The sequence below is a fragment of the Numida meleagris genome, chromosome 13 (assembly GCF_002078875.1).
Source record: "Numida meleagris isolate 19003 breed g44 Domestic line chromosome 13, NumMel1.0, whole genome shotgun sequence".
NCBI lineage: Eukaryota > Metazoa > Chordata > Aves > Galliformes > Numididae > Numida > Numida meleagris.
This window is the reverse complement of record NC_034421.1, coordinates 7,302,321-7,312,151: the sequence shown is the minus strand read 5'-3', so window position 1 is coordinate 7,312,151 and position 9,831 is coordinate 7,302,321. Positions and strand designations below refer to the sequence as shown.

The 9,831-nt window shown below is 57.3% G+C and overlaps 1 protein-coding gene across 1 annotated transcript; it reads left to right on the top strand.

Annotated features, from left to right (window-relative positions):
- HS3ST2 (heparan sulfate-glucosamine 3-sulfotransferase 2) lies at window positions 7–9,831 on the top strand (the record flags this gene model as incomplete). The annotated part of the gene is made up of 2 exons (XM_021412067.1): window positions 7–200; window positions 8,689–9,831. Coding segments are annotated over 2 exons (813 nt in total), but the record flags the coding sequence as incomplete, so codon positions are not given.

Below are 9,831 nucleotides of genomic sequence, written 5' to 3'. Positions count from 1 at the left end.
CCGGCCCCGCCCGCCGGCAGCGCCCCGGGCCCGGCCCGCCCGGGCAGCAAACGGCTGCCGCAGGCCATCGTGGTGGGCGTCAAGAAGGGCGGCACCCGCGCCGTGCTGGAGTTCATCCGCGTGCACCCCGACGTGCGCGCCCTGGGCACCGAGCCTCACTTCTTCGACCGCAACTACGACCGCGGGCTGGAGTGGTACAGGTGAGCGGTGCCGCGGGAACGGGAACGGGCCCCGGGAGCGGCATCGCTCCGCGCTGCCCGCCCGGCTCGGGCTCCCCGCACCTCTCCGGGCTGTGCCGGGGGTGTGGGCGGAGGGCGGGGGAGATCGCGGCTCTGCGCGGAGCGGTTGCGGAGCCCTTCAGCTCCCGCGCATCCCCGGGGCGAGGCTGCGCGCTGGCGGCTGAGGAGGTCCCGGCGGGGCAGCCCCGGTCCCTGTCCGGCGGGTCCCTCCGCTGCAGCCCGCACGGTGCCTCGTCTCCACCTCATCAGAGGAAGCACGCACCGCTGAGAAGCGGTCTCCGAACCACGACCGCCCGGGTGCCGCAGCCCTGCGCAGTGTCCCTCGGAGCCCCTCTGCCGACAGCTTTTATCTCAGGGTCTGTGAGAGAGCAGAACGTCCTCCTCCGCCCCGCGTGCCTGGAGTCAGATAAGCGAGCGTGTGCCCGCGATCCCTCCTAATTCTCAGAGAACAGCGAGCGCATCTCCAGGAGGAGATGGTGAGATTTTAATTTAAGTAAAGGCTTCTGTGGACTTTTCGGTGATGCTCAAAGAGGCGGTGAGTGCAGTGAGGGAGCTAATCTGCACCCACAGCCCAGGCTGCATGCTGGCTGGTTCCTGCTCAGTGTGCTGCCGTGTGCTGCGGTGAGCGCTGTGGGAGCCTTGGGCAGGGCTGGGTGCTCGTGGGGCATCGGCCCCGGGAGGCAGAGGTGGCTCGGTCAGACCCAGTGCCCATGAGTGTGCAACAGAGGAGGATGCCTGGTGCGTGTGGGCGCAGAGCAGCGCATCTGGCTGTAGGGCTGTGCACCCAGTTCTGCTCTCTTCCCCTCTCAGCAGTGATTTTCCAGCAGCGGTGTCAACCTGTCCCCGAGCAGAGTGGTGCTCATCGGCTGCTGAAGGGATTGGGAGGCACTGTGATGTGATGCTCGCTCTTGGCCCTTCTGGGATCCCTGTGTTTGTCTCCATGCAGGCCAGACATGAGTCATGCCTGTGGCGTCAGGATGCTGCTTGCTGACTGCTAGTGGGTCAGAGCTGCTCTGTGCACCACTGGGGTGCTGAGCTGATGCTCCAGCATCCATGCCCAGGGAGGCAGCCCCAGCACTGCTCCAGGAGGGCTGTCAGGGGGTGCGGGCAGTCGCTGTGCCATGCTGTGCCAGGATCACAGCGAGCCGTGTAGCCAGGGGTGTGCTGCTCCGTGTACAACGGTTCTGCTGGCAGGTGATTGGGGAGTTAGCACAGGTGCAGGTGGAGAGCTCTGAAGCCATTTCCCTGTCCTAAAGGAACTGCAGCTTGCCTAAAAGCCACGAGGGGTGATTCTCTGACATAGGCAGATAGGGACAGGAGCTGCAGCAGTTTGGCCAAAGGGCTCCAGTGTAGCAGGGTGGGCAAGGAGCAGGGTCCTGCCCAAGCGCCAAGCTCAGTAGGAGCTCTGTGTGCCTTGCATCTGGCTGGGAAGCGGCACTGTCCTGGGCCCTGCAGGCCCCCTGGGTTACAATGGGGCTGGGGGCAGCCCAGGGCTGAGAGCCTCGCTGGCAGCAGGGAAACAAACCTCATGGTGGTGATGAGAGCATGGCTGGGTGCTGCGGGGCCTGGAGTTGTGTCTAGATCAATGGAGAGATCACATCAGGACAGCGGAGTCTCCAAATTACTTCAGATAAAACAATTAAATGACACTTCCTGGGCTTTATTACTTTTTCTTTTTTAATCTCACAAATGTGCCAAAACTTAAGCGCAGCGGCTGCTAATGTACAAAGTGTGGAATTGATTTTACTCCTTGCAAGTGGAGCAATTAAATGTGGAGCAGGTCTAACCCTCAGCACGATGAGCTGCTGTCACCCTGCCAGGAGAGCAGGGAGCAGGGGAAGGGCAGCACCCAGCGAGGGGCTGATGCCAGCACAGCCAGCAGCTGTCACCCATGGGGGAGAGGAGACACTCTGGGCCCCCTGGGGACATGGGCTGTATGGAAAGGTGAATGCTGTCCTTGGTGAGCAGAGATAGTGCCCAAACCCTCTGTTCTCCATACAGCCCAGGCGTTGCCTCCTTAGCAGCCAACCAAACCCACCCTTGCCGTTCCCAGTACCCATAGGCCTTTCTCATCCTCCTCATTAGCAAGAGAAACACTACAGGAAAGGTATTTTTAGCAAGATCTGTTTTAAGACAACTGAAACCAACCGGCCAGCTACTGGGGAGGATCGATTCATCACCAATTCTGGGCTCAATGCTCGATATGGAGCTTTTCCTGCTGCAGTAGTGTGCCAATAACCTTCAATATTTTCCAGAACACGGAGAAAGCAGTGTCATTTAATTTGCAGTTAACTTTGAACAGCAACTTGGGGTGCAGCTTTCCTCTCCAGGATTGCTGCTTTACCCCATGGGATGCTTCAGCACTGCTCTCATGGATGTTTCTGGCAGCTGGGGATCCAGGGCTCTGCCCAGCTGCGGGCCCTGCTCCTTCCTTGGGGGAGCACAACCCCAGGTAGGAGGGAGATGGTCACATTCCCCCGTGCCTGCAGGAGGGAGCTGCAAACCCCAGCTCCTGCTCTCCGCCTCACTAATTGCTCTCTGCTAATGGCCACGTTGGCTCTCACACAAATGGGAGCCCATTAGGTTTCGCCCAACGACACGGACTGTTTTGTGGGCTTGACTGACAGTGCATTTTGCTAAAGTTAATTAGCAAGAAGAGAGGAAGGCAGCAAGCTTCAAGGATGCTTTGAAGTTTCCTTGACTTCAGAGAGGGCCCTGGCTCACAGGATGGGTGCATGGCCCCACAGAGGCTGCAGTGCCCAGGAGCAGAGCATGTGGCTGCAGGCACAGCACTGACCCCGATAGCGACCACAGTGCATGGGAACTTCCCCACCAGGGTGCTAGGAGAGCATGAGGAGGTACCTCCTTGCAGAGCGTTAAGCCTTCAGTGTTAATGATGTATATTCCCGTTCTGTCTTCTATGACCTTGTTTGTAAGCCCTGCAATTTGTTCTAACCTTCTCTTCAAGACATGAGATCCCACTCAGACCCTGGCACAGCTGTGGGCTGCAAAACTGAGGGGGTGAAGGAAGCTGCTGGCGTCCATCAGGGTCTACACACATCCCGCAGTGCCCATGGGAGCTGCTGTGCTGCAGGGCTGGGCAGCGACCCCAACCCCAGGGTGCTGCATGTGGCTGCACGAGGGGTCCCCATGAGCCGCAGGCACCCCCCCGCCCCAGCTCCCAGCTCTGGGATTTGGGGCAGGGATGTTCAGGGAGAGGGGAGCTGCACGGAGCCTGTATGCGTGACGGTCAGTGGCACTGTGCCTTTTGGAAAAGATTGTGTTGACTTAAAGGACACCGCAAATCTCTGGAGCGTTTGAATGATTAAAAATGAATCAGCAACAAAGTTAATTACTGTGTTCACACTGCTTTTATGCATTGAAATGTCCCTCATTATCTGTCTGTGAGCACTGGTGTAAGTTCTTTGAACATAAACATTTATTAAAGGGAGCTGCTCTGTCATTAACACCCCGCGCTGCCTGGGGCTGGGCTGGGCTTTCTCTGGGTCCCCTCTCAGCACAGCACTTTCCCAGTGGGGACAGATTCCCTGAACCACGCAGCTTTAGGGGATGGTGCTGAGCCCACCCCACAGGGCTGAGCAGTAGCAAAGCCCTGCTGCCAGGGACCCTGCAGTGCTGCCATCCACATCCCCCACCTGGGGACAGGGCTGTGGCTGCTCCCAGCACCACGTCCCTGCGTGAGCAGCAGCTGTTCGGGTGTCAGCTGCTGTAGTGCTGTGTCCTGAAAGTCTGCTGCAATGTCACTCCGCTGGTGAGAGCTTCTTTTATCTTCCTCACACCTCACTTTCTCGCATGCTTGACCCAGTTTTGCTAAAATCTTCGTGGAGCTGTGCTTGAGCTTTCATCTACTGACACTGTTTGCAGTCCTGCCACGCTTGATATTGCACGGCACGGAGTGGCACAGCGCAGCATGGCATGGTGTGGCACAGCACTGCATGGCTTGGCACAGCATGGCGCAGCACAGCGTGGCGTGGCAGGGCGCAGCATGGCACGTGCAGGCTCTCAGCCACGGTCACCTCACCCCGTATCCAAGCAGCACGTCCCAGCCACAGGTGCAGAGCCCTGACATCGGCTGCACGCAGGAACGCACTCAGCCCTCCCACCAGTGCCAGCAAGGGGGTGTTTTTCTTTTTGGCCAAATTAAACAGTTCTGGTTCGTGCCGACGAGTGGCTGAAGTCCAGGATTGCGCACACATCAGTCTGTGGCCTCCGAGGAGAGCTCTGGCTGCACCCGCCAAATCCTCTGCACACAGCGAGCGGCAGCAGCAAATATTTGCCCGGAGCTGGCAGTGCTGCGCACAGCACCGTGGAGGCTGAAGGCAGAGCTGGAACGGGATTACCGAGCATGCATCCCCCTCCCGTGCACGCTGATCCGCAATATCTCAATCATCTGATGAATTTTTGTACAAATTTATCCCTGGGAGAGTGTTTCACGCATGTTCAACATCAAAGCAACGTAGCCGGCAAGGGAGCGTATGTTTCTTTAATGTGGGAGTGTTGTAGGGACTGCAGGGTGCCCAAAGGCAGATTATGAGAGAATTAATAATTCAGGTCTGGGAAAGGTGCTGGAAAGAAGTTAACTCCTTCCGGGCAGGCCCTGATTCACAGGTTGGGAGAGAGCATTAATGCTCATCTACAATGTACTAAAGGGCTTTAAGAATTTAGTAACTACAATAAAAATAATCTCTAATTCGAGAGGAATTAATGCTGTATCTCCAGCCAGATTAGTGCAGTGAGCGGGGGATTTGCTGGGGCTGGGGATGCCCAGAGGTTTTGATGCACATCCCCAGGTTGGGCCCTGGGCAATCAGAGTGGTGGCAGCGGGGTTCCACGGGGTGGTGCAGCCCTGTGCTGGGCTGGGGGGCTCTCCCTTCCTCTCCATGTGTCTGCAGCACTGCAGGGCCCCGCTGTGTCCTGGGGAAGGGGCTGTCAGCTGTCCCACGCCGTCAGGCCAGCAGAACACGTGTGCAGGGAACACTGTGCCAGGGAGGGCTGGGGAGTGCTGGGTGTGACTGCAGGGCACCGGTGAGCGCATGTTGGCATCCCAAGGCTGAGGGCACGGAGAGCTGCGATGTCCCTGATAATGGAATACCCCTGGTGGTCGCTCCCAGCCCTTTTGGCAAGCACAATTAAAAGCGAATGAAGAGGAAAGCTGAAGGCGTGCACCGGGAATGGCAAGGGAGCTGCATCACGGTGCTGTCATTAGACAGTGCCTCCTGGGAGAGGGCCCCCTGACTGCTCCCACAGCCCCAGGATGTCTCCCTGCTCCCACAGTCCATCACTGGGACAGGCGAGGGGAGTGGCTGCTCTGCAGCCCACGCTGTTTCTGCAAGACCAGGGTGGAGCTCACTCTGCCACATCCCCAGTCACGTCCATGCCCCGCTGCTCACTCAGCATCAGATTCTTTAACCTCCTCTATTTCTGCTGCGTCGCAGATTCCCTTCACCAGGACAAAGCGCTCGCGCACACGCTGCCGGATGGACAACCCCAGCGTGCTTGCTGTGCCCCGGGGGTGCCACCAGCAGTCATGACAGTGGCATCACCCTGATCCCCAGGTGAGACTGTGCAGGTGAACCCCTGAGCGCCCAGCAGCAGCCCCAGAGCCAGCAGCAATCCTGTCTCACGTCTGCACATCCCTCACCTGAGCGAGTGCTGCAGTGAGCCCGGCCCTTCGATGTCACCAGCATGTCACTGCGCTGGCACTGGCTCTGACACCACGCAGGGGTCCGCACCATGACCAGCTGCGGGTTCAGCTAAGGAGCACCCAGGAAGGAGCCCGCTGCAACCACAGCGTGCTGTGCAGGTGCTGAAAGCCTTCAAACCCAAACGCGCCAGCCGTGGGCTTAAAACTATGTGACATGCTATTTGTATGCAAATAACTTTCGGAATGCAAAAGTCCAAAAATATCATTTTAAAGTCAACTGTAATTAAGTTTGCAATGCATTTCCCAGCTCCTGCAGCTCTGGGGATCCCGCCGTTAACACAAAGATGAATGTGTGGATGACATTTCTCCCCCTCGCACGGTTTCGCTGGTGATTTATTTATCTATTCGGGCTGGGTTTTGTTGTCTCAGCAGTCTCTGTTGTTCAGGAGCAGCAAACACTGGGAGTCCATTTAAAAAGAAAACAAGTCCTGTCTCATTTCTGTAATTTATTATGCGGAGATTTTGTGTTTTTCATAATTGATTAGAACCTGTAATTTCATTTTTTAAATACATGGACCTATTAGCTCACGTAATGAAAGTCTAACAAGCCTGAAGATGAGCCATTAATGAAACAGCAGTTTTACGATTCTCCAACAATATATTGTAACAGCAATTTGCTTATAAAGCTGTCCTGCACTGATTTACACCGAAACTTGTTTGTGATATGGAGATACCAGCAGTGGTGCCTGGCACTAAATTAGTGCTTCCTGACAGTCATTAAACAATGGGAATCATAATCTGGATTTATGGGGTTTGGAGCAGAGCTCTGGGAAAGGCCAATTAAGCCACGGCTGTGCTCAGGTACCTACGGAAAACATCTCTATTAATTTATGCTAGCGAATTAGTTCTCTTTCAAACAAAAAAAAAGTGGTCAAGAGCAGGTGGGGGCTGCAAGGCCAGCAGCACCTGCCCAGGTGGTGCCACCACTGCGTCCCCTCCGGGCTGGGTCTGCTGCTGTGTTTCTGTCTACAGCTCACATCCAGAGCCGGGAGCTGAGGGTATTGCCCTGGGGACCCTGCAGTGGGAGCTGGGCTGAAGGTTCCCCCCAGGAAGGTCTCTGCTTGCAGCCAGCAGGCAGGTGCATCTTTCCATGCGGTCGTGCTGCAGCAGACCAGGAGGAGGCATGGCCATGTGGGGTTATCCCATGAATAAACCAGTGCCTGCGCTCCCCAGCGGAACGGCTGCAGGCAGGGCTGCTGATGTTTGCTTTCTGTGACTGCTTCTGTCCTGAGGCTTTGCTGAGTGAGCCCACACATCAATAGATCCAACTCTATTAAGATGACTGCTGCACCAGCTCCTCCTGCGCCTCGCTGCCTGGGTTCCCTTGCACTCCACGGCAGCCGTGTGGCTTTGCCTGTCCTATTGCAGGAGCCCTGGGGGCCCACAACCTTCACACCCAGCAGCTGCAGCAGGTCCCTGGCTGCGGCACGCAGGGTTTGTTGCCAGCAAAGGCTTCCTGGAGGCACATCTCACAGCTCACCACAAAGCTCTCCCCAGGCAGCGCCTGCTTGTGCCTCACAGCTCACAACTGAATTGTAATCAGCGAGCCACCAACTTCCCCTGCAGAGTGGAAGAAGTAACAGATGCTTTTGAGCAATAAACATAATTGAAATGTAAAGTGCCTGCAAGCACAGAAGGCCCTTGGGGTGCACTCCCTGGTGCATGCCCAGGGCGCTGGGAAGTGCCACAGCCATCTGTGTTCGGCACCGTTGTCCCCTTGCTCCTTCCAAAGCTCTACAGGTGGAGGAGAGGCTGCTCTGCTCACAGCCCAACCAAAGGGATGCCGTCAGTACAGGTGTTGTCCCAGACCCCTCAGTCAGATTTTGGGTCCCTCTCTCCTCATTCCCCGGTGGTGCTGCTGATGGCAATGCCCCCATGTGCCCGGTGCTGTCACAGCAGCAGTGAGCCCCAGGTGGGTGGTGCCAGTCCCTGGCACAGCGCGGGCACCCTGCCCCCCTGCTGCGATGGATCTAATGGTTGACTCTGGTAGTACAAGGCCAATTTATAAATCTTTCCATCCCATTAGATTTTATTTGATTTGGATGTTCACGCGTCAAAGCGAATGATTTAATTAGCACTAAGCGGGGCTGCCTGCCCCAGCACTCCCAGCCCCGCGGCTCTGCCTTCCCCTGGTGATGGGCACCCGGACTGCATGGGGCTGCTGGAGGCCGGGCATAGGTGGGGACATCTGTGTCCCCACGGAGTGGGGCTGTGTTAGGGGCTGGCATTTGGTTCCCACCGGTGATGCCCAGCAGTGCCGTAATGCAATCATGGTAGGGGCAATTGCAATAATTCCAGAAAGAGCAGCTGTAATTTCTTTCGCAAGTGGCAACCAGTGTAGCAATATGTGAGGGATGGAGCTGGGGCTTGAAGCTGTCTCGTGGTTAATGCCATGGCAGCAATCAGGGCAGATGGCTGCAGGGTGAACTCACACACTGCCCTGAAGTTGATGAATTCAGCACCAGTGGAGATGGAGCAGCCACAGCTGCCGCATGGCACTTCTCAAGGGCAGTGCCCTCCCCTCCGTCCTGCCTAGCTCTGAGCCCTTGGGGCTGAGCGTCCCAGGTAGGTGCAGCCCCCAGCAGCTGGGACAGGACATGGCTCAGGCAGCCCCTGCAGCGCTGCAGGAGGGAGCTGTGTCCTCCTGCCCTTCAGTCCTGCTGGGAAAGGGCACCCTGCCAGCCTGGTTCTGCCCCTCCTCACCAGCGCATTCTCTGCTTGCAGGAGCCTGATGCCACGCACACTTGACAGCCAGATCACGGTGGAGAAGACCCCCAGCTACTTCGTCACCAAGGAGGCCCCACGGCGGATCTTCAACATGTCGCGGGACACCAAGCTGATCGTGGTGGTGCGCAACCCCGTCACCCGCGCCATCTCGGACTACACACAGACGCTCTCCAAGAAGCCTGACATCCCCACCTTCGAGGGGCTGTCCTTCCGCAACCGCAGCCTGGGGCTGGTGGACACCTCCTGGAACGCCATCCGCATCGGGATGTACGCTGTGCACCTGCAGAGCTGGTTGCAGTACTTCCCCCTCTCCCAGATCCACTTTGTCAGCGGGGAGAAGCTGATCACTGACCCAGCTGGGGAGATGGGCAAGGTGCAGGACTTCCTGGGCATCCGGCGGGTCATCACCGACAAGCACTTCTACTTCAACAAGACAAAAGGCTTTCCTTGCCTGAAAAAAACAGAGAGCAACAGCTCACCACGCTGCCTGGGCAAATCCAAGGGGAGGACTCACGTGCAGATAGACCCCGAGGTGATAGAGCAGCTTCGGGACTTTTACAGACCTTACAACATCAAGTTCTATGAAACAGTCGGGCAGGACTTCAGGTGGGAATGAGCAGCCGGGAGTGGAGCTGCGGTGACATGAGCTGCAGTCTTCCACGAGGGCAGTGGGGAGGCAGGGCCAGGACCTGCACCAGCCCCATCCTTCATGGCAGGAGGGGACCAGGGTGCTGCAGGGTGAGCGGGACCAGGACCGCAGTTTCCCACTGCAGCTGCAGGGCAAGTGTCACAGGTGCTGCCATCCCAATGCACAGCTGTGGAGTTCCGTGTGGTGGTGCTGTGGTGATGGCCCCACTTCCAGGGTATGTCCCTCCTCAGCACCCCAAAGGGAACTGGGGTGCCTGGGCAACCCCCGCTGCATGGGACGTGCCCAGGGCAGGCAGGGCTCTGCAGCCCGCTGCCTTCTGTCCCTGCAGAGCAGTGCGGCCGTCAGGAGGGTGAGATGTATCTGCTTGAAACAAAACGTCTTTGAAACATGTTGTACCAATATTTTGTCCTGTGAATAAAGCACAGAATCCTGCTGTTACGGGTACTTTAGTGGCACTAGCGTCCTTGTTCAGCATGTGATCCCTTGTGTAA